At 56.1% G+C, this 23,900-nt stretch overlaps 2 protein-coding genes across 7 annotated transcripts; both read left to right on the top strand.

Moving 5' to 3' along the window:
- The first annotated feature begins 1,346 nt into the window (after positions 1–1,346).
- On the top strand, positions 1,347–16,057 carry ADAM33 (ADAM metallopeptidase domain 33). The gene is made up of 22 exons (XM_061436675.1): positions 1,347–1,680; positions 3,895–3,974; positions 6,252–6,328; positions 8,849–8,927; positions 9,151–9,227; positions 9,314–9,503; positions 9,746–9,811; positions 9,899–9,970; positions 10,130–10,296; positions 10,380–10,464; positions 10,552–10,694; positions 11,199–11,376; positions 11,489–11,578; positions 11,800–11,995; positions 12,140–12,248; positions 12,330–12,528; positions 12,623–12,700; positions 12,784–12,892; positions 12,982–13,129; positions 14,342–14,433; positions 14,616–14,690; positions 14,929–16,057. Exons 1-21 carry the CDS (start codon positions 1,377–1,379, stop codon positions 14,651–14,653), a joined length of 2,577 nt encoding a protein of 858 aa, XP_061292659.1. The 5' UTR covers positions 1,347–1,376; the 3' UTR covers positions 14,654–14,690; positions 14,929–16,057.
- Positions 16,058–17,871: 1,814 nt separating this feature from the next.
- Positions 17,872–22,551, top strand: GFRA4 (GDNF family receptor alpha 4). 6 transcript variants are annotated; one of them, XM_061436674.1, is made up of 6 exons: positions 17,872–18,142; positions 20,452–20,797; positions 20,900–21,009; positions 21,090–21,224; positions 21,788–21,879; positions 22,258–22,551. In XM_061436674.1, exons 1-6 carry the CDS (start codon positions 17,872–17,874, stop codon positions 22,279–22,281), a joined length of 978 nt encoding a protein of 325 aa, XP_061292658.1. In that variant the 3' UTR covers positions 22,282–22,551. The 6 variants fall into 6 exon arrangements, with proteins under 6 accessions (XP_061292658.1, XP_061292656.1, XP_061292657.1 ...); XM_061436672.1 differs by lacking the exon at positions 22,258–22,551 and adding an exon at positions 22,013–22,203; XM_061436673.1 differs by lacking the exon at positions 22,258–22,551 and adding an exon at positions 22,040–22,203.
- Positions 22,552–23,900: the final 1,349 nt, after the last annotated feature.

Consider the following 23,900-nt stretch of genomic DNA (forward strand, 5'->3'; position numbering starts at 1 on the left):
GGGAAATTATTTGGGGGTGATGGAAATGTTCTATCTAGACTGCGGAAGTGAAGACACAGGTATATAATGTTATCAAAACTCATCTAACTGTACGCTTAAAATAAGTGCATTTTTATTGCATGTAATAATGTTAATTTTAAAATCCAAAGTAATAATAATAGAATAGTAGTAATAATCATAAGAATACTGTTGATGTGGACTTCCCTGGCAGTCCAGTTCCTAAGACTCCCCACTTCCACTGCAGGGGGCACGGGGGTTCCATCCCTGGTCAGGAACTAAGATCCCATGTGCTGCCGCAGTATGGCCACTCTCTCCTCCTCCCGCAAAAAAAAAAAAAAAAACTAGTGCTAATGAGATCTCTGATAAGAAGGATATTCAAGGCATATAAATTGGGGGAAAAAAGATGCAAAAAATGTTTAAAAAGAGGGGAAAAAATGTTTGTATTGTCTTGGACACACAGTAAAATAATCAAAAAACCTATACAAGAAGGTAATAATAGCTTTCTGTTGGAGGGATGTAGTCTGAGAGGATCGCTGTTCCCTGTACTTCCCACCATAACTTCTTGATGTTTGAATCAGACCAGCATAGGTTACCCGCCCCACTGTAACTCTTACTAGCTGAATTTTGAATTCTTGAAAACAATACATTTGCTTGGAAGTTAACATTCCTCGCTATCAGAACACATGCTACTCCCTATCCAAATTCATTACTCAGTAAACAAACTTTTTAAAACAAGAAGCAAATGTTAACAAGGCCCAAAGGATCCCCCACGTGTGGGAGTCTACGGCTTTGTGCCATTCTTCGCGCCCTGCCCGCCTCCCCACCCCCATCTGCCACCACCGGGGATACAGGCCTGCCCCACTCTCCGCCCGCCCGCTCTGCTGCCTTGTCTGTGCGGCCAGGGAACCCCAGGCCCGGGGCCTCCACTAGTCCAGCCTCCACCCGCGCGCCTCGGCGGGCAGGGGCTGGGGGCCCTGTAGCACAGAGGTTAGCTTGGGGCCGTGGCCGCACCTGCCCGTCGCGGTCACCCGGGCCTCCCTTCTCTTAGAGGCCGCCAGTCTCTCACCTGGGCAACTCTGGGCAGGACTGGTGGCAAGGTGAGGACTAAGGTCGGCCCCGAGAGACTACGGAGGAGGGTGCTTCTCGAGCAGACCCGAGCAGCCACAGGCGGCCCCTCGCACTGTCCCTGCTTCCCTGCTCGGGTCCCCAAAAGCCCTTCTTGGGGGTCCCTGCCCCATCTCACTTCCCATCCCCACGAGTAGGGGGCCCTCTGAGACCTAAGCTGCGGGTCGGCTCGGGAGGGTCTCCCAAAGTGGTGGTGGGGAGCGGGGAGTGGCGCACAGATTCTCGCCCCTGTCCCTCCAAGCTCTAGGGGCATGGATCTGGCTCCCCGAGGGCACACGCCGCCGGCCTGGGGTCGGGACGGATGGGCGGCGGGGCAGGCGGGGCTCCGCGCGGGGTCCTGCGAGGAGCGGGTGCGAGCCGGAGGGCCGGCTGTACAGGGCGTGGGTCGGCGGCGATCCAGCGGGGGTGGAGCCGGGAGCCGGGAGCCGCAGCGACGACGCTGGGCGCTCAGAGCTATGCGTCCGGGGTCTCGGAGAGCTCGAGGGTCGCCCACGTGGGGGCTGCTGCTGCTACTGGGCCTACCGTGGCCTGTGTGGGGGACGAAGGAGTTTCAAGGTGAGTGGGAGTTCCCCCCACAGGGTCGGGCGAGGCACTGTCGGGATGGAGGTTCAGAAATCCCCGGGAATCCCGCGGGCCAGGAGGACAGGCCCTGGGGAGGGTTTGGGAAAGTCTCCGCAGGAATTGCCCAGGGGCTTTCACCTGTAGTTGGGCAGACCTCTCGCCCAATCTTCCACACTCTTCCCAGACGCCCTGTGCCAATAGTTAAGCAGAGTGGCAAGGCCCCTTCCCCTCTGAGTAGCGGCTCAGCAGCCCCAAGCCCCTCTGGATTCTCTGCTCTTGCCCATCTACCAGTGTGAAGGTCCCTGGACCTCCATTTCTTAGGGTTCAGCGGGCCTCGGTCCTCCAGGAAGCCTCAGACCACTGGTGCCCTGGAGTCAGTCCCTGCTGCGGCCTCACACTAAGGGGCCAGCTGTGGCCTCCACACTCCTGCATCAGCCCATGTTCACTGCCTCATCCCCGGGCTCTGGGGCAGTGTGTATATTGTTTATACTGTTGCCTTGTTTGGTTAGATAGCAACTGCTTCAGACAGATGGTGCCTGATAGAAGGGCCCTGAGGGAAGTCTCTAGCTCTGTCTCTTCTCAGAGTGACCCCTCCAAACTCTCTTCGAGATGGGGTTGACAAAAATATCTCCTGTGCATCAAGTGCCTGACCGGGGGGCAGGAAGGGCAGGGCAGCCTGGTGGCAGTGGGTTCCAGAGCACTGTGCAGGGTGTCACAGTGAGGGGCACAGGGCTAGGATCCTGCTGTGTTCTGGGATGTGCATGGGGAGGGACAACAGCCCTCAGGCCTTTGGGAATGGTCCACAGGCATTCCAGCCGTCCTTCTTCAGCCTGAGGTCTGGGGATGATGAAGGAACCCCTGGGAGGAATGAAGAGGGGCTCTATGCTCCCCAACACCACACTGACTCCTCTGTTTCCACTCCCTTCCACCTAGTCACCACCGTTCCATCTCTGCCTCCTTGCCCCCATCAAGGTACCAATGGCCAGTGTGTGTGCGCAGGGCCAGGAAAGAACTCCCAACCCACACTCACACGTGCACACCTTCCCCTCTGCACCTTGGGAAGCCCAGGGCCAGTTGGATCTAGTTAAATCCTCTCTGGCCTGAGACCCCCACAGTGGCTCCCATACATGCACTCAGACCCCACCCTGCACTAGCCCTTAAGCCTCCATTCCAAGGCCCTGCACCTCCCTACCCCCACCCCATCTCCTTAATGGCAACTGCTGATCCACTCAAGGAGGACTTGGCAGAGGAGACTTCCTGGAGCTGCTGCTATCCCAGGTCTTTGATGATGGGGTCTAGAGGAGAAGATGGAGGAGAAAGGAGTTGAGGTGGCCTGGAAGGAGCTGAGCCACTTCCACAGGCAGCCATCTCAGCCTGATCAGCACTGGGGACAGGGCTGGGGGATGGGTGTTGGGGAGAGGTCAATTCTGGGAGCTACGCTTCCCCAGGGACTGAGTGCCAGAGGAGCAGGAAGGTTGCCTGCAAGGTCTGGGCAGCCTAAGGTCTGATTCCTTCAGGGCGGGTGTGGGTGTGGTGAGAGTTTCTGGGGCTCACTAGGGAGGACTGGGAGCATTCCAGGGGAGCATTCCAGGCGCCTTCTGAGTAATGCTTGGCTCCTAGAGCCCCCTTAAGCATTCCCAGCCTGGGAGCACTCAGGCTCTGACTCCAAAACAACCCCATCCCCGCCCCCCTCCACAAAGGGGGCTTCTGGGCCAGGGTCCCTGGAAGCCCTGCCCCTAGCACAAAACCACAGGGGAAGCTCTGGGCAACATCTGGTTGTTGTTTTTCTCAGATGGTGGCAGAAAAACAGGCCTCCTCTCTTCACATATTTCTCACCATAAAAGCATTTGCTGCCCCACCTAAAAATACCCAAAGCTGCCTCCCATTTCCTTTACCCTCTGTTTTGGGGGCCTTGGTCTCTTCCTGGTGATCTTTGATTCCCGTTTTCCCCTCCCAAGGTCATTAGAGCTCCCGAGTACCCAGCTGAGTTGTTCTTCCCAGACTCCTCTCTCTTCTGCCTCCCTGGCAGCCCCTGGGTTCCAAGGATGCCCTATGGGTAGTCACCCTTCTCCAGGCTAAACCTTTGAGTATTGAAGATGAAGTGTCCTGTTCCTGCCTGCTGACATCCTCTGACTCTATCCCTGTGTTGTCTCCAACTTCCCTCTGTCCCTCAGCTCCCTCTTACCCTGTGCTCTGTCCTCACCCCAGGAAACAGCCTTGGAAAGCCAGTCATTCTGCATTGGAGCCTAGATGGACGACCCCAGCGCATGGTCACCCTGGAGGAGCCGGTCAGTGCCAGACTATCCCTTCCCATGTAGAGGCCGAGTCTCTTGGCCCCTTTGCCCCTCCCCAGATTTCAGCATGGCAGTTTTGCTAGGGTCCCTAGATTCCCAGAGTCCTTTAGGCCCCTCCCCAAAGGTTTGGCAGGTCAGGGTGGGAGACATCCAGATGGAGAGAGGATTCACACATGGAAGTCATTTTCCAGTTTCCTCTCCCCCACCTCCTCCTTAATCCTCTCTTTCCAGTATTATTCAGGCCACCCCCACCCCATCAGGCAGAGGTGGAGCCAGAGTTTGTGGGGCCTAAAGTTTTTCAGGGACCTTTTAAAGAAAACACCAACATATCTTCCTTTTGCAAAGTGACACTGGATGCGTTGCTGTCCTCACCAGGACCCTGTCATTTAGGGACCTGAAACGTCAACCTCACTGACTCATGCAGGATCTACTTCCCCTTAGATGCAAGTCCACCCTGTTTTGTTTCTTGTGGATGCTCTACCTCAGTCTCCTCCCAATGGTCATCCATCACACACTTCCAGAATAACCTTGTCCCCATCTGTATGTGCCGCACCGCTGTGCTGCGCAGAGCCCAGCATCCTTGGTATGCCCATTTCACAGAGGGGCAGACTGAGGCCCAGAAAACTTGGAGAAACTGCTCAAGGTCACGCAGCTCTTTAATCCATAAGCCTGAGACCTGCTAAGGTCTGAAAAACTTCAAACATTGGCCAATGTCTCCCATGCCTTGAGAGGCTATTCATCCTGAATTATCAGGAGAGGACAACCCAGTGTCCAAGCCTACAAGGAAGAAGGCAGAAGAGCACTGCCATGAAGGGCAGGGCACCCCCAGGCCCAGCACCTCTCAATCTAGGGCCCTCCCTGGGTCCCCCAGACCCTCAGGGCCTCAATCCAAGTGGTCAGCATGGTGCTGGCCTGAGATTTGAGACTGTTCCTCACATGCTGGGGCCAGCTTGACTGTAGACCTCCTTCTGGGCCTGGCCTGGGTTGTGACTGAACAGGAGGGGAATGCCAGAGGGGCTTTGCTTTCCCCACTGTCTCTGTCCCTGGGAAGCCTGCCAAGATGAGGACAGCAGACAGCGTGGCAGGGAGTCATGTCCTTGAGGCAGGGAACACCTACATTTCAGGTTGGAGGTGGAGTGCATGGTGAGGGGTAGGGTCACCGGAGGGGGAGAAATGAGGACAGCGGGGCCACAGAGAACAGAAAGAGGGATGGGAGTGGGGCAAGGGATGCTTTCCAGCTGGACTGCCTCCTGTCCCCGCGCAGACCTTTCTCCATAAAGCAAGTGGCATTCCGGCCACATGAGCTCATGCTGGCGGCACAGGGGTGGGGGTGGGGGGCTTTAGGCTTGGGGAAGGGACTATTTGCTCCCCACCTGCAGAGGAAGGGCCCCCCCAACAAGACTCTGAGCCTCTTGGCCTGAAGCCCAGGACAGTGCATTGTGGGATAAAAGGGAAGGGCCAGCATTCCAAAGACGTAGCCGCTCTTCAGGAGGCTCCCAGCTCGCTCCAACTCTGGGCCCCCAGCCAGGCTGAGTGGACAAAGCGGGGCCGATGGGGTACTCCCGCAGGGTGGAAGCAGCAAAGAAGGTAGGCGGAAGGAGAGATGGACAGGCTGGCCCCAGACTCACCCTCCTGACATCTAGCCAAGAAGAAAGCCAGTGTTTTTCTCTTGGCCTGGGTTGTGGGTCAGTGTTTACATTTCAAGCTCAGGGAAGCAGGTGTGAGGTGAGCCTGCTAGGGGTGTAGGCAAACTTGGTGGCGGGCGGGGGGCGGGGGAGGAGCTTGTCAGCTTTGGAGGTGGAGGTGCTAAGTCTGAATCCTACAGGGGGTGAAAGGAGAGGTTGTGAGGAGGCCCAAACCGTGGCTACCCCATTCTCCAGCATCAACATCTTCAGGACCGCACTGTCCTCCCTGCATAGAGGGAGCCTTCTGGGCATGAAAAAGGAGGGAAGGCCAGAAGAGCCCAGGGCCCTCAGGCAAGGAATGGCATCTTTCCAAGACCCTTCGTCTCTCCAGGGAGGATACGGAGTGAAACTAGAAGGCTCTGTTGAATGGCTGCTGTTAGAACAGACATTCTGAGTTTGGGGACATCTTTGCATGTTCGCAGCCCACACCCATCCGCACCCACCAGGCAAGGGGAGGTCTTCTGCCCTGTGCCTCTGCGCTTTCCCCGTGAACTCCCTTGTCAGCTACCTCTGTATTCCTCCTGCTCCTTGGCAGGCAGAGGGCCTGGATGCCCATCCTCTCAGCCCTATACTCCTTCTTGCCCAGGTCCCAAAGCTACAAGTGAGGCTGGTGGCCTTGGAGGCTGAAGGTCAGGAGCTCCTGCTAGAGCTGGAGAAGAATCAGTGAGTACCAGGCTGGGGAAAGAGGTGGGAGCCAAGAACAGCCCCCGTCTCTGGGGAAGGATCACTGCTGGGGGCAGGGACGGATGGGAACCGCAGAGGGAGGCTGGATGGGGTGAGAGCCCCAGAGGAAGAGGTGCAGGTTACAGGGAGAGTCAATGTTAGTCTCGACTGGCTCCCTCGAGACTGAAATGGGTTACTGAGGCTGGATTCGCTGTAGGGCATATCTCTCATCCCAGCCCCAGGAACATCTTGTCAGCTTCCTGCCACGAATGAGTGAATATCACCTGCTGGGTGCTCACAGAGTGTGCTGAGTCGAAAGAGAATCCAAGACGGATTCCAAGAATGGGCAGGTGGTCCAGAAGGCGGGAATGCCAGGCACAAAAGTACAGTGACTACAAAGGTCAAGGCACGATCAGCGGGTAGCAGTTTGTCTGGCTTGCCTGGGGAGTCTCCTTCTATAGGGAAGGGAGCAAAAAGAAACAAATTTGGGGAGTCCTAGTAGGGCCAGATTACAGAAGGCCATTTTGGTGCTGAATGTCCAGGATAGTGCAAAGCCAAAGATTTTGAGCTGGTGAATGAACAAGCAGAGCCGGGCTGGGCGAGGTGAGTGTCTAAGATGGAGAGTGGGTTCTTGAAACCATCTAGATTGTATTATCGACATCTCTCATTTATCAAGTGCTTGTTTCATCACAGGCACTGTTCTAAGCATCCTACATACACATTTTTTATTCTCCCCCATGCACTGAAAACAAACTCAGGTTCCACCATGCCTAACTATAGTTTTCTGGGGTTCAATATCCCCATGTGTTAAAAGAGACGATCACATCACCTCCTCCCTAGGTTTGAGTGTGTGGGTGGAGTCGGGGAGCAAAGCTGGAAGAGGGGGAAAGACTGGAGAGTGAAGACGCAGGCATCACAAGTCTTTGGGGGCAGTTTTGGGGCAAAGAGGTCAAGGTGGAGAGGGATGAAGGATTTTCTTCAAAGAGAAATTGACGTACAGTTGATCTGTCTTGGTGGGAAGGATGCTGGTGAGGTGAAGCCTGAAGATGAAATCATTACTTGAGTGGGGTCTGGAGAAGCAGAGGAGGAGGATCCCTGCTCACATGGGCGGGATCTGCAGGTGTGATTTCTGTATCCTCTGGAAGTAGGGGGTGAGCCTCAGTGAAAGACAGCTGGGGAGATATGTAGGATCCGGGGGCCTGAGGAGATTTGAAGGAACTTTGAGTGGGAGGAGGTGCCCCAGAGCAAGGGTCCCCAACCTCTAGGATCTAATGCCTGATGATCTGAGGTGGAGCAGATGTAATAATAGAAATAAAGTGCACCATATGTATAACGCACTTGAATCATCCCCACACCATCCCACCCCTACCAACCCCACCTCACCCCTGTCCATGGAAGAACTGTCCTCCATGAAACCAGTCCCTGGTGCCAAAAATGGTGGGGACTTCTGGGCTAAAGGTTTGTCCAGATATCCAACAAGGGTAGGCAGCAGGCAGGGCCACCTAAGGAGGCCACACTTCCTCGGCTCCAAGGTCCGCCTTCTCCGCAGTGTTTCCTGACTCCTCTCCTCCTGCCCGGTCTCTCTAATACCCCTGACCTGTGGATCCAGCTGCCTGCTACAGGTCCCATGAGAACCACAAACTTTCCCCTGTTCCTGCTCCTCTCTGATGCTGCCCACACTCCCATTTCCACATCTAAGCCATTACCAAGACTCCTTCCTGACCTTCACCTCGCTCCCTCTTGCCCAAGATTTTTCAGAGCTAAGCAATGCACAGTCACTCCTGTCCTTTCTTTAAGAGACACCTTGAAAGTGAAAGTTGCTCAGCCATGTCTGACTCTTCGGGACCCCATGGCCTATACAGTCGATGGAATTCTTGAGGCCAGAATACTGGAGTGGGTAGCCTTTCCCTTCTCCAGGAGATTTTCCCAACCCAGGGATCAAACCCAGGTTTCCTGAATGACGGGCAGATTCTTTACCAACTGAGCTATGAGGGAAGCCCATATAAGACACACCTTGGCTGCTTCTTAAGTGCTAGCCCTGTGCCTCACTCCTCAGTTCAGTTCAGTTGCTCAATTGTGTCTGACTCTTTGCAACCCCATGGACTGCAGCACGCCAGGCCTCCCTGTCCATCACCAACTCCTGGAGTTTACTCAAACTCATGTCCATTGAGTCGGTGATGCCATCCAACCATCTCATCCTCTTCTCCCGCCTTCAATCTTTCCCAGCATCAGGGGCTTTTCAAATGAGTCAGTTCTTCGCATCAGGCGGCCAAAGTATTGGCGTTTCAGCTTCAGCATCAGTCCTTCCAATGAACATTCAGGACTGATTTCCTTTAGGATGGACTGGTTGGACCTCCTTGGGACTCTCAAGAAGTCTTTTCCAACACCACAGTTCAAAAGCATCAAAAGTCATTACATTACTTTGTCTCACTCATGGAGCTACTCAATTAGCATTTAGGGAGGAAGACCAGAGGGTGAGGCAGGGCTGGATTAGGTAATTTCTGCAACTCCCCCTCCCAGCAGGCTGCTGGCCCCAGGATACACAGAAACCCACTACAGCCCAGATGGGCGGCCGGTAGTGCTGTTCCCCAACCACAAGGTGAGATGCTTCCAAGGGCCCTGAGGACAGGGTGAGGAGTGCAGGGGAACGCACCCCCCGCCCCGCACCGCCCCCCCGCCCCCCGCCGAGGGCCTCTCCACCATTCCCCTCTTCTCCTGTTCTAAGGAGAAGCTGGAGCTAGTCCCCCACCATGCTTTCTTTCTTGCCCCCCACCCCACATCAGCCCTGGCTGAGATTTGGGGCTGGGTCCTTTGCTCTCCAGGATCATTGCCACTACCATGGGCATGTGAGGGGCTTCCTGGACTCCTGGGTGGTCCTCAGCATCTGCTCTGGGATGAGGTGAGGAGTTCTGGGGGAGCAGGCTGGACCTGGGGCTAGGGAAAGATGTCCCCTGACTGCCCTTCACTGCACCCCTTTGCACCTAGGGGCCTGATCACACTCAGCAGCAATGCCAGCTATTATGTGCATCCCTCGCCAGCTGGGGACTCCAAGGACTTCTTGACCCATAGGATCTTCCGGGTGGAGCAGCTGTTCAGAGGGAAAGGAACCTGTGGCCACAGGGACCCAAAGGACAAAAGAGACACGATCAGCCTTTCGTGTGCCACCCAGATCAGGGTCAGGGGCATGGGCAGGGGTGGGAATGCAGTATCCAAAGCCCTTTACAATCAGAAGAGACAGGAACAGTGCAGCCCCAATTTAGGGCCTCCTGTCCTGATATTTTTATTTGGAAGCTGAAGGAACAAATTCTAGCAAAATATTTTAGAGTTAACTTTGTGCTCTCTGAGAACTGGGGTTGGTGGTCAGGGTTCAAGCCGGGCAGCCTGCCACTCAGGATCACCATTGCCACCCCCACCCAGGAGAGGCGGGAGTCCCTCCGGAGCCCGAGGTACCTGGAGCTGTACATAGTAGGGGACCACACCCTGGTGAGAGGAGCCCCAAGGGGGTTGGAGAGCCTGGTTGGGGTCAGTTCAGCCTGTCGTCACACCGCCGCCGTATCTCTGCCTCTCTAGTTTTTGACTCAGCACAGGAACTTGAACCACGCCAAACAGCGTCTTCTGGAGGTCGCCAATTATGTGGATCAGGTTGGGTCGGCAGGGAGAGAGCCCTTCTGGGGGTGACTGAGAAGGGGCAGACTTGGAGACAGGGAGAGGGAACGGAGTGGAGAAAAGAGAGATGCTCCCATGGAGGAGCCCAGGCACCAAGGCGGTCCTCCGCTTCAGTCTGCTCCCCTGCGTCCGCAGATTCTCAGGACTTTGGACATTAAGGTGGTGCTGACCGGCCTGGAAGTGTGGACCGAGCAGGACCAGAGCCGCGTCACGCCAGACGCGAACGCCACGCTGTGGGCCTTCCTGCAGTGGCGCCGGGGGCTGTGGGCACGGCAGCCACACGACTCTGCTCAGCTACTCACGTGGGTGCCACCTACCCCCACGCGGTCCCGGCTGGGCGGCTCGGACTCCCGGCCCGCCCGGTCATGCCGCGCTCCGCTCTCAGGGGCCAAGCTTTCCGGGGCGCCACAGTGGGCCTGGCACCCGTCGAGGGCATGTGCCTCGCGGAGAGCTCTGGAGGCGTGACGACAGTGAGCACCACCTGGTACTGAAGCGGGAGGAGAGGGGCTGGGGAGCGGCCCTCGCAGCCCCCAGTGACCGTAGCCACGCCCTCCCAGGACCATTCGGAGTTCTCCATTGGTGCTGCTGCCACCATGGCCCACGAGATAGGCCACAGCCTCGGCCTCAGCCATGACCCCCACGGCTGCTGCGCGGAGGCGGCGGTGGAGCAGGGCGGCTGCGTGATGGCGCCGGCTACCGGGTATCCGCGCGGGGCCGGGGTGCGCGGGCGGAGTAGCGGGTGCGGGGCTGCAGGGCGGGACCCGGGCCTGCCTCTGCTGCCTTTCTGTGGGAGAAATGGTTACCCCTGTTTCTTCCGTGAAATCGGGATGATGGTAACAGTTCCCGCCCTAAAGCAGGCAAAGTGGATTCCCATGACATGATAAATTATTTTCGGAACAACCTTTCGAGGTGACTCCAACCCCGGGAAGCGTGGCGCTGGGTCGGGATTTGACCTTGGGTCCTGGGCCGCTCGCCCTTGGCGTCACACCCTCCTGCCTCGCGCTCGCTGAGTGACTTTGCGCGAGTTACTTACCGTCTCTGGGTTCTGCCTCTAGAGAATTCGAGCTGTCCGTCGCGCAGGCGGTGTCTGAGCATCTACCGGCTGCGTAGCCAAGCGCCAGTGTGCTGGGGGGGGAGGGACTGGAGACACGGAGGGGTTGGCAGGGGTGCTCCCCGCACGCCCGACGCCCTCCCCCGTCCGTAGGCACCCGTTCCCTCGCGTGTTTAGCGCCTGCAGCCGCCGCCAGCTGCGCGCCTTCTTCCGAAAGGGAAAGGGCGCTTGCCTCTCCAACGCGCCGGACTCCGGGCTCCTGGTGCCGCAGGCGCGCTGCGGAAACGGCTTTGTAGAAAAGGGCGAGGAGTGCGATTGCGGCGCCGGCCAGGTGGGGTCCGCAAGACCAGCCCCGGGGGACCAAACTGGTTCCCGCTCGCCCCCTCCCCGGAGGTCTGATCGCTGCACCCTCACCTGGTCCCTCCTCGCCTTTCCGGCTCCAGGAGTGCCCCGACTCCTGCTGCCTTGCCCACAACTGCTCGCTGCGTGCGGGGGCCCAGTGCACCCACGGGGACTGCTGCGCACACTGCCTGGTGAGGGTATGGTGAGGGTATGGGAGGCTCCGGGGTGAGGGTTGGGGGCACTTGGGAGCCGGCCTGTTGGTCTTGGCTAATTGGCGCCCTTGGGTTCCCTTGTGGGTGCTAGCTCTGCTCTGTGCATGGGTTCTCCTGAACTTCCCCACCGGGCTCTCCCGTATCTCTGTTCGTTGTCTCTATGCCTCGCCACCTTGCCTTCACCCGGGTCACCTACGTAGCTGAAGCCGGCGGGCACGCCATGCCGCCCGGCTGCGGGTGACTGTGACCTCCCTGAATTCTGCACCGGAGCCTCCCCTTATTGCCCACCGGACATTTACCTACTGGACGGCTCGCCCTGTGCCAGAGGCCGCGGCTACTGTCGGGACGGCGCGTGTCCCACGCTGGAGCAGCAGTGCCAGCAGCTCTGGGGGCCTGGTGAGACCAGGAGCGCGCGCTCCGCTCCGATCCGCTGTTCTGCGCTGCTTGGTGCTCTAGGGGAGGTGGGCGGGGGTGGAAACTGAGGCAGAAGGGGCGTGGCTCCAGTCTGGGCTGTCCCCAGTCCCGCCCCTGCTTCCTCAGGCTCGCGCCCAGCCCCCGAGGCTTGCTTCCAGGTCGTTAACTCCGCGGGAGACGCCCAGGGGAACTGCGGCCAGCAGGGAGACGGCAACTTCGTACCCTGTGCGCGGAGGTGGGGAGCGGAGGGAAGGGAAGCTGGGGAAGAGGGTATGGAGAAACACCACGCGGTTTGACTACCTCTGCTTCTCCCTAGGGATGCGCAGTGTGGGAAACTGCAGTGCCAGGGCGGGGAACAGAGCGCACTGGTGCCACATGTGGTTCCGGTGGACTCCACTGTACACCTGGGCAGCCGCGAGGTGACTTGCAGGGGAGCTTCCGTGCTGCCCGGTGCCCAGCTGGACCTGCCTGACTTGGGCCTGGTAGAGGCAGGCACCCAGTGTGGACCTAGAATGGTGAGCCCTGCCCACCCAACCCCTCGCTACCACTTGAGTCCCATGGGTCAAAGCCTCAGTCCCCCTCACTGCCCAGTGCCCACACTGCCTATAGGTGTGCCAGGAAAGGCACTGCCAGAACACTACTTTCCGAGAGCTGGAGCTCTGCCTGATGGCCTGCCATGGCCGCGGGGTGAGTGGCCTGAAAGGTGTGTGGGGGTTGACCCTGGGAGTCCCCAGTCTCGTGGGACCTTCCTTTTCTCTTTTCCTCTGCAGGTTTGCAATAGTAACCGTAACTGCCATTGTGCTCCAGGCTGGGCTCCGCCTTCGTGTGACAAGCCAGGGTTGGGTGGTAGTGTGGACAGCGGTCCTGTGCGGCCTCAAAGTGTGCCCACGGGGGGTGGGGGGAGGGAGGGCAGGCAGGGAGGAGCCACGTGGTGCACTCAGGACTCAGACGTAGCCTGTCCTCCGCAGACCCGGACGCCTTCACGCTGGCGATGATCCTTAGCTCTGTGCTGCCTCTGCTACCTGGGGCTGGCCTGGCCTGGTGCTGCTACCGGCGTCCGGGACTCTGTCTCCAGCAATGCTTCTGGGGCTCAAGGAGGGCCCTCATGTGCAGTGGGTAGGCACAGAGGTCTAAGGTTCTGCTCCTCATAGCTCTGCTGGACCTGGCGTAGCTGGGGTGGGGTCTGTTGCCTCAGGTGCAGAGAGGCAGGCAGAAGCAATGGAAAGAAGCCTTGAGCAGAAGGCCCCAGTGGTCTTCCAGTGAAGCCAAAGGTGTAGGTCCATGCAGGGCCCCCATGGCCCCCATTACTGTGGTTCAGTACCCCTTTTCCATGTCTCCTGTTTCTCCCACCAAGAGGCTGCTTTATCCTTGGCTTTACCCTGTTTTTCCACCAGCGCAACTCCTGCTCCACTGAGTAAGGCCTCTCCAGTTTCTCTTTCATGAACTTTCAGCCCTCTGACATTTCCTCTGCCAAAATCTCTGCTGTTACCCCCTTCAAGTTCCCAAATGCTGGGGCCAACACACCTTTCCTTTCCTTGTCACTGGGGAGCTATGGTGCTGGCTGCCTTGTGCCAAGGGCCTGCCCCTAACACAGAGCTCCATGACCTGGGATGAAGGCCACGTGATACCAAGTATTGTTAGTCTAGGGCAGCCTCCTCACTGGGTGCTGGGCAAGGCAGGCCCCCTTTGACCACCACTTTGTCCCCAAGTGGCCTTGGGGACATTCTGGGCAAAATGAGGGAGAGGGCATGGTTTGGACTGGAGATGGGAATACAGGGCATCCCAAACAGGAGCAGGGCACAGCTGAAAGGGCCTTGACACAATGAGTGTTGACTGTGGGTCTGTGAGCAGAGGATCAAGGTGGTCAGAGCTTGGTGTGTCATCACTGGGGGCTTACAGGAGGCAGTGACTACATGTCATCACCTGGTAAAGTATTGAGACTGTTGTTTCAAAGAGATATCAAAGTGGTAAGGCCCTAGAAGATGAGATTTGAGCAGCTGAGCATAACTCAGAGTCATCGAGGGCAGTAGGGTTACCCAATAGTGAGCACAGACATGGGTACCACTGGGAGAGGAAGTCCATCCCTCTTTGGGACCTGAGTGACATCAACATCTGGAAGATGTTCGGGTGTGCCAGAGTTTGGGAAAAATGTCAGGGTTGGAGAGAGAAAGTGTCCAAGGCCCTGGGAAGCATAAGTCTCTAGGGTTCCCCTCAGGAGGGAGCAGGAAGCGAGCTGGGGAGAGTGAGCTGGGTGCAAGCCTCTACCGCAGGGAAGCAGCCCCAGGGTGCCATGTCACTAAGTCTCCTGGTCTCTTACGCACTGCCCAGATCCAAAGATGGCCCATGCAGAGGCCACCCTCTGGGCAGCATTCACCCAATGGAGTTGTGCCTGACAGCCCCCCAGGAGTCCCAGCCTTTGGGTGAGTGAGGCACAGTAGGAGATGGGGAGGGAAGGGAAGGGATGGGCTCTTGTCTTCTCTTTCCAGCTGGGCCCCTTCTCTCCACCTAGCACCCAGTCACCTTGAGCCCTGTGCCCCACCCTGCACCAGGGACTCTTGCCACCTTTGTTCACAGCACTCTTCCCCCACCTGTTGCTTCCCAGACCTTGAGAACTCTGCTAGAACCCAACAGCCACCTTGAGAAGCCTGCTTCTCATAGTCCTGCTTGTACCCCTAAGGTAGGTGGGGCCCTCCCCCTCCCGTAGTTCATTTATCCTCCTCTAGCCCCTCATCTCACAGTCCCTGACTCTGTTTTTGAACTTGTAAATTATGGAAATGAGACAGACCTTGTGGAGAAGCTGTTGTCTGAGGCCAGTTGGTGGAGGCCCTTGGGATGGGAGGAAGCAGTTCTATGGTTTTCCCTGAGGGAGGAGAAAGGGTCCCAGCCCTTCCCTGGAACCTCCACTTCATTCTCAGCAGGTAGAGTCCAAAAGCCAAGATCCTGTCTCTGGTAAAGTGACTCCTGACATAAGAAGACTTAAGGACAGGTGGCTACTGACTGCCACTCCAAGGAACTCGGACCCCCAAGGGAAGAGCCAGCAACTCAGCTGACTTTTTGCACCTTCAGTCAGCTTTGAAATTTCTTCCCTGAGTTACTGCCATACCACCTTCCAAGACCCTGGAACCTCATCAGGATTTGCACAATGCTGTCCCCAGTCCTCAGGGCTGTAGGATCCTCTTAAAGTACACCTTCCAGCATAAGCAAGAATCCATCTGACTCAGGAGTGAAGGCCACGTAGTCACTGACCTCCTGTCACTAGGGGGCGCTAGGTCAGGCTGGGCACCCAGAGAGGCCTCTCTGTCCCAGGAGTCTGGTGGTGGTGTTCAGTCCTCCAGCCGCCTCTGACTCTTTGCAACCCTATGGACTGCAGCACCCCTGGCCTCCCTGTCCCTCACCACCTCTTGGAGTTTGCCCAAGTTCATGTCCATTGCATTGGTGATGCCCTCTTCTCTTGCCCTCGATCTTTCCCAGCATCAGGGACTTTTCCAATGAGTCATCTGTTCACATCAGATGATCAAAATACTGGAGCTTCAGCTTCAGCATCAGTCCTTCCAGTGAATATTCAGGATTGATCTCCCTTAAGATTGACTGGTTTGATCCCTTTGCAGTCCAAGGGTCTCTCAGGAGTCTTCTCCAATACCACAGTTTGAAGGCATGAATTCTTTGGCATTCTGCCTTCTTTATGGTCCAGCTCTCACAACCATACATGACCACTAGGAAGATCATAGCACTGACTATACAGACCTTTGTTGGCAGAGTAATGTCTCTGCTTTTCAACACTGTCTAGGTTTGTCATAGCTTTCCTGCCAAGAAGCAATCATCTTTCTGATTTCATGGCTGCAATCACCGTCCAGTTAAGTACAATGCAGTTTAGTTCAGTCACCTGAACAGAACTGTATAAAAGGAGTCTGTTACTCATACTTTATATATATGCAGTGACTGCTGGGCCAGAAGCCTGGACTCCAAGGGCTCTACATTTCAGACAGAAGCCACTTCCCTGGAACCTGACCCCCCTGCAAAACAAACAAGATCCTTGGGACGTCCCTTTCTGTGTCCTGTTCTCTCTTGTCCCTCAGATGCATCCTCCGCCCCACCCCATTCCTAGTCCTCAGGTGAGATTTTAGAGGAGCACGGGGCTGCTGCAGTCCCCTCACTTTGGATGTTAATCAACCCCTCCTTCATTCCATGGGAGGGAACAAAGGAAGCCATTTTGGAGAGGACTTCAAAGAAGTCAGAAGAAAGCCATGTTGCCCTTGGCCCTCTGTGAGTCTTCTCTGTCTGTAAATTCAACACCATGGGACTCCCTGAGGGTGACAAAGGGTGGTGTCTGGAACCTCAGATGACAGCCAGGACCCAGAGATACTGGGCATAGGAAGGTGTTGCCTTGCTTGAATGATCCCTTGTCTCTACCTCTCCTGCCTCCCTTGGACACTCTCAGCAGCCATTTACTCTCTCCCCTTGCTTCATACAAGAGTTGCTTAGTGACCTTCTTTATCAGCTAGATATTACTATATAACAAAACCGCCCTAAACTTAGTAGCTTAAAACAATAATCAATTATGTGAGTTGGCAAATTAGGTTGAACTCAGCTGCTAGTTTGATTGGTCTCAACTCACCTCACTTATACATTTGCAGTCAACTGTTGGCCACTGCTTTTGGGGTTTGCTGGCTTTTGGGTAGCGGGGTGGGGAGAGTGGGCTCTGTGTCTCTCATTTTCCAGGAGTCTAGCCCAGGCTTGTTCACAAACAGCTGGGGAGGGTTCTAAGACAGCAGGAACATGATTAGAGTGAAACAAGGGAGGCACTTATCTTGGGCACAAAAAAAGTAATCAAGATAAGTAATATTTTAATGCAATATTTTGTAAAGATCAAAATTAATACAAAAGTCCATGATGAGCAAAATAGCAGAATCAGTTACCAAACCAAGGCTTTTAGGAAACTGAAACAAACAAACAAAAAATCTATAGTTGTGATCTTGAGGCAAGTACCTCACTCACTGCCTCCTGCAGAAGAGCATGTGGAAGCTTGCCAGGCTTCCTGAGAGTCTATGACTGGCACATTTTACTTCCATAACATTCTGTTGGGCCAAGCAAGTCAAGGATTCCAGGGGTTGGGAGGTAAACTCCACCTACACTCCAGGGAGGGGCAGCAAAATCACATTTCAGAAAATGTGAAGAATTGGAAAATTTTTGCAATCACTCGCTGGCAGCAGAGTAGCAAGCCTCAAGACTCAGGCCTTGATTTCATTCAACCAGCGAAAGGCGCTGAATGAGACTATTTACTAAAGCCCCCTCCTAGGCTCTCGATGGGATTCTGATTCATAGAGATGACAGAACAATAACACACAGAGGTTAGTGCCACTGAAAGACGTTTTTATCGCTTACAGTTCCCTCGAGAAGGGGGTTGCCCACCGAGCAGAGTCAGATAGGGAAGTACCCAGTTTGTAAAGAAAGACTGAGGAACTGCCAGATTGGAAGAAACTGAGGCAACACTGACCACTAAGTGCATCATGGGTTTCTGGATGGGATCTTGAAACAGACAAAGGATGTAAGTGGAAAGACTGGGGAAATGCAAAGGGATTTACAGTTAAGTGTCTTGTACCAACGTTAATTTCCTTGTTTTAATAATTGTACTATGGTCAGGTAAGATGGTGATGTTAGGGGAAACTGGTTTTCCCTTTACCATCTGAAGGGAAAAACACCAAAAACTGGTTTTATATCCTTCACCCAGAAGGATATAAAGGGAGCATTTTTGCAGTGTTGTAACTTTTCTGTAAGTCTAAATATCAGCTAATAAAAAGTTAAAAATAAAATTATAAAAGGAGAAGAATTATGTTGTTTCATAAATTTAATAGTTTAGTATGGGAGAGACAAGGTCAAATGGCTCCCAGATCTATCTGAAGGTGCAGCCTGGGCGGGGACTCAGTGAGGGCGGGAATCATTCCCAGTGCAAAGGCTCCTCCCACCAGAGGAATAGTCAGCGGGGACACCTAGGTTTCCATCACTGTGGGCCAGGGGCGCTGGGAAGGAGGCGCCTGCTGACAGGGGCTCTGCCTGCAGCTGTCCCCTCCTGTTTGCTGCCCAGCATGGCCAGCTGCTTGGTACCCGCACTGCTGTTGCTACTGCTTCTAGGTGAGTGGCTGCCTCCCTCCAGACCTCTGAACCTTAGCTTCTCTGTCCCTGATCCTCCTCGATCCTCAAGAAAAAGGTGGGAGCACAAGAAGGTGATTCTAGGAAAAGCCAAAATGCAGGAAGAGGCACCAGTGAGACACCTGTGCCCGCGGTTTGAGGACACACACAGCACCCTGCCTCCAGCTTTTGGGCCCCGCGGAGCCATGGCCTCCCAAATCTCACCTTGGTAACTTTGCCCCAGGGACTTTCTTTTTCCTATTGCCTGCCCTCCCACCTGTTACCCTTCTCCCAGGCCCAGCCCTCCACCTTCAGTATTGCAACTTCACACTGATTCCTTGCCCTGCATCCTCAATGTCTCCATGCCATGCATCTGCTGTTCCAACCACCTGGACTATCCCTCCCCAACTTGGGGCATCATGGAGGGAGGGGGTCACTTTAGCAGGTGGTGTAGGGTAGGGAGAATGGAGAAGGTGAAGGAGATCTTGGAGCTGAGATGTGCTGTTTTGAGGGGTGCTCCTGCTGGAGGGAAACAGGTACGCAAAGAACAGAAATGGCAGCAAGACCACAGGAGACACTAGGAGCTGATGTGTGCGGCTGAGGCCTGGGGATGTGAAGGCTTGGTTGGGAGAGAAGGGCAATGTTTGTCTGCTGCTCTGAAGTCCTGGAAGGACGGGAGGGAGCTTGGAGGTGGGGAGAGGAGAGAGAAAGGAAAGGCCAATGCCAGAGAGGGCCCTGCTCCCAGATCTGAGGTAGGGAATACCCTACTACACACACAGACACTCGGAAATAAATGGGTGCTAAGCCAGGCTGGGAAACTTCCCTCAGACTTTGGGGCCAGAAGGCTTCTCATCTGAGGAAGTCTCCTGAAAGCAGAGAGAACAGAGGGGCAGGGGTAGCCTGGTTGGTGCTCTAGGGGGAAGGGACTGCCAAATTCCTCCAGAGACTCTAGCTTGGCTGGATTGATTTTTACTTTTTATTTAAAAATTTCATTTATTTTTGGTTGTGCTGGGTCTTTGTTGCCACGTTCAGGCCTTCTCCAGTTGCGGCGAGTAGGGGCTACTCTTCTCTTGCAGTGCACGGGCTCAGTAGTTGCGGCAGGTGCAGTCTTTTCGGACCAGGGATCAAACCCGTGTACCCTGCACTGGCAGATGGATTCTTATCCACTGGACCACCAGAGAAGTCCCTGGCTGGATATAGATGCCCATGGCATTTAGTGCCCATGGCACTTCCAGACAAAGCTCACCCTCTGCCCAACAGACCCCTGGTATGTGACTGGGCTGTGCCAGGCACACTCTCTGTCCACAGTGGAGTGCCCTATGGCTAAGGACTAAGCCCCATGGCCTGCCATCTGGGACTTCTCTTGAATCCACACCCCGCAGCCAGGACTAAATGGCTCCAGTACCTGAGCCCTTGACAGGAAGCCCTCTTTTACTTGGCTGGTGGAGAGAGAGGAGAGACGCCAGGGGGAAGCCAAAGTCCATCCAGATGGGGCAGCACCGGTTAGATCGGTAAGAAGGGAGCAGTAGAAGAGGATGGAGGGGGAAGATGCAGAGGCAGGAGGATGCGCTAGAGACGGACAAGAAAGAAGGGAACCAGAAAACTATAGGTCACTCGAAGGGTCTCCAAGGGAGAAGGGAAAGGAGGGGCGTCTGACAAGTCAGGTGTCCCCGCATGTCAAAGAAAGGAAGAGAAGCAGCCACTGTGCTCAGTGCCACGTCTTGACATTAATTCTATTTTTATGATATATTTTTGGCTGCGCTGTGTCTTCCTTGCTGTGCCGGGAGCTTTCTCGAGTTGCCTTGGGCAGGCTTCTCTTATTGCGGAGCATAGGCTCTAATGCGCTCAGGAGCTCAGCAACTGCGGCTGCTCTGGGGCATGTGGGATCCTCCTAAACTCTGGACCTCGGTGCCATTTCTGATACGTCTCCATTAGCCAGGTCCCCAGAAGCCTTGCTGTTTTCCGTGTGAGGTGGGGCCGAGGACAATGGGAAGAATCTCAAGGACCCTTCTTTGGATTGGTGAGGGGTGGCGCCTGGGGGGGATGGGTCTCAGCTTTTGGGGGAGGCCACCCAGGCCCAGCCTCGACGCTCCGCATCCACCGCAGACGTGTGGCAGGAATGCCCAGAGGCCGTCGCTGCCCATCCCCGCAACGGTAGGCCAGTCAGTGCCAGTCGCTAACGCCTTTGGGTCACATTCTGCCCACCTCGAGTTTTGGGCACCCCGCATCTTCTGAGGCCCTGACCCAGAGGCGGGGGTGAAGTGTGCGTGTAGGGCACGCCAACAACCGCAGCCTACCCGCCTCTCCAACAGGATCGCGGAGCTCTGTAGCACCGAATCCATGCGTGGACGCGGCCGACGCGTGCACCGCCGACGAGCGGTGCCATCGGCTGCGCACGGCGTACGTGGCGCAGTGCTTGGGTCGTGCCGCGCCGGGGGGCTGCCCCCGCGCCCGCTGCCGCCGCGCCCTGCGCCACTTCTTCGCCCGCGGGCCGCCCGCGCTTACCCACGCACTGCTCTTCTGCCCTTGCGGCGGCCCCGCGTGCGCAGAGCGCCGGCGCCAGACCTTCGTGCCCTCCTGCGCTTTCTCAGGGCCTGGCCGGGCGCCACCTTCCTGCCTCGGGCCCTTAGATGCCTGCGAGCACAGCCGGATCTGCAGGTGCCGGAGGAGGTGGAGTGGGGGGAGGGGGGAGAGGGGACGCGCGGGCGGGGGTCGGAGCCACTAGTCGCCCACTCACCGCCTTCCGGCCGCGCGGCGCAGGCCCCGCCTCCTGGCCTTCCAGGTCTCCTGCGCGACCACAGCCAGCAACCCTGACGGCTGCCTCCGAGACCAGGCCCCCAGCTGCCTGCGCGCCTACGCCGGCCTCGTGGGTATGCACCGCCCGCAGGGCATCTCCCGGGGATGCCTCCGCCAGGATGGGCCGATTACCCTGTTTTCGGGGTCTCACCAGGCACAGCCATCACGCCCAACTACGTGGACAACGCAAGCGCGCGCGTGGAGCCCTGGTGCGACTGCAGAGCCAGCGGAAATCGGCGTGAGGAGTGCGAAGTCTTCCGGGGGCTCTTTACGAGGAACCGCTGCTTGGGTGAGGAGTCCGGGAGGTGGGGGCGGGGGGGCGGAGGGACGGGGCCCCAGTCGGCCCTTACTGCCCCATCCCAAGCTGCCTGGCTGGCGGTGAGGAAACTGAGGTCCGTAGCGGAAGCCACGCAGGCCCACTTCCTTGCTTCTGCCACTTCTGAGGCGGTTCCATCCTCCAGGCACAGCCAACCCCCCCCCCCCCCCCCCCCCATTAATAGTCTTGCCTTTCGAGTCTGAATAGCTGGATGGTTCGCTGACCAGTCTAGGATTTAGCGAGTCTAAGTTTGAAGCCTAACCCTGCCACTTACTAGCTGAGAGTTAACTCCTCTAAGCCTTTTTGTGCTCATCTGTAAAATGGGGTGATAATTGTCATGCTTCCATAAGGAGAGAAGACTGCAGTTTGTAAGGCACTCTTAGCATCGTCCATCCCGAAAGCCTTGCAGACGTCCTCTCTTCCCATATCTGCCTGGGGAGGACCCATGCAGGATGCCAAGGGTCTCAGTTTGTCCTTGAGGAGCTGGGCCCTGTGCTAGGTTTTCTCAGCCAAGCTCACCCTGCATCCCTCCATAGACAGTGCCATACAGACCTTTGACGGTGGGTGGCCCCCAATCCTACGTAACCAATTGGACTCCCACCAGGACCCTGAGCAGAGTCTCCTGCAGGTAGGTGCAGACAGGGGATGGTGAGCTGGCAGCCCCTGCACTGCCTCCTTCCATGGCAAGTGGGCCTAGATGGAGGCATGAATGCCCTGGGAGGGTGGGGGTGGCAGAGAGCAGAACTGGGCTTCTCTCTCAGGTCCACACTCTGCTCCCACCTGCCAAGGTGTCTACTGCAGATGCGCCCCTGGAGGAGAGCTCCCTGCTCTCCATGCTTCTTGTTCTGGCTCTCCAGTCCCTGTTCTGACTTGGACAGCAGACCTTGGACAACTGTCCCACCCTGCCTGGGATATTGGGCCTCGTTAGTGGCCTACTGCCCCACTGAAAAGGGACTGGCTTGTCTCCTAAGCTGGCCCACCACTCGTGCTCTACTGCTCTTTGCAGATCTGGACACTTTTTATGCTCTAAGGAGTACATCTGAACAGACTTGTAGGCAAAACTCCCTCTGGTACTCCAGCATTTTATGGTGTCCTCCTAGTTAGGCACCACCCATCATGATAAACACCTGCACACCATAACTAACGTTGGCAGATTGCTTCCTGTCCTCGATGTGTTGGACACCAACTTGAGTGAGAATCCAGTTCCCTGCGTTGCACTGGCCATGTAGCCATCTTCCCTGTGGTTCAGCCCAGCACTAGGACTGACATCCATAACTCAATAAACCCATGTGCACTGAGACTGGCCCTGTTGTCATGTGATCTGTGTTCTGGGAGCCAGGGGACCGAGGTCAGCTGCAGGGTGTGCCACTGCTGGCCTCTGTGACCTTGGATGGCCTCGGAACCTCTCCAGACATCTTCTCAGGACCTGTGGATGCTGAACTGAGTCAACTATCAGCTCCGGTGCCGGGGATCTTGGCTACTTGTTTATTCTTTCATTCTCTGCTAGTCATCAGATAAAGAAACTACATTTCCCTTGCAGTTAGGGGGTGGTTGGTGACACAGTTCTAGCCAGTGAGTGAAATTCACAGATAAGGCTTCCAGGAGAGCTCTTTAAAAAGGAACAGACTTCCTGACTGGGGCCCTTCAGCCTCTGGCCTCAGCTCGTCCCTCTTCTTGCCAACTTGGAGGCGATGCCTAGGAACATGGGCACCATCTTGGAAGAGGAACCACGTGACAGTGTGGCACACCAGCCCGTCTGCCTTCCTCTGGGCTGTACTCTGTGAGAAAAATGATGCGCCTAATTTGTTTAAACCGCTTATCCCCAGGTGTCTGTTATTTGCAGCTAAATTTAGGCCCTGATCGGAGAAGGCAATGGCAACCCACTCCAGTACTCTTGTCTGGAAAATGCCATGGACAGAGGAGCCTGGTGGGCTGCAGTCCGTGGGGTCACTGAGAGTCGGACACCACTGAGCGACTTCACTTTCACTTTCCTGCATTGGAGAAGGAATTGGCAACCCACTCCAGTGTTCTTGCCTGGAGAATCCCAGGGACGGGGAGCCTGGTGGGCTGCCATCTATGGGGTCGCACAGAGTCGGACACGACTGCAGCGACTTAGCAGCAGCAGCATAGGCCCTGATTGACACACTTCCACCTATGGGGTGCCTAGGAGCCCTAGGATCGCCCACTGTGCTCCCTTAGGGGAGCCCTCCACCTCAGTGCACGCAGAACCCTACCCTGGCAGACACTGGAAAGAATGGTGTTTTTTTTTTTTTTCCCCCTGAGTAATTGGTTTCTGTCCATGTGGAGAGTCAAATTCTTCCCTGGAGCAGAGGGAAGTTTATCACAAGGGTTTAATAAACAATGTGTGGCCAATGTGGACCCAGTGGATGCTAAGGGCATTGTGTTAAACTATAGTTCTGTGGAGGAGTTTTGGGAGGAGAGGGCAGAACTATGGGAGCAAGGTACTAAGCTTTCCACAAAAACTTGGGGACTCTTGATTATTGTCTGTGTCTCTGGGCTGCTCCATCTCAAACCTGGTTGGAATTTGGCAGGAGCCAGAAGATAGTTTGGAGTGGAAGCTTTCGGTGCCTTGCTCAGCCCTCTCTGGGCTAGTGCAACCCATCCCCGAGCTGCTTGGGATGTTGGCTG

The sequence above is a fragment of the Bos javanicus genome, chromosome 13 (assembly GCF_032452875.1).
Source record: "Bos javanicus breed banteng chromosome 13, ARS-OSU_banteng_1.0, whole genome shotgun sequence".
Lineage (NCBI taxonomy): Eukaryota > Metazoa > Chordata > Mammalia > Artiodactyla > Bovidae > Bos > Bos javanicus.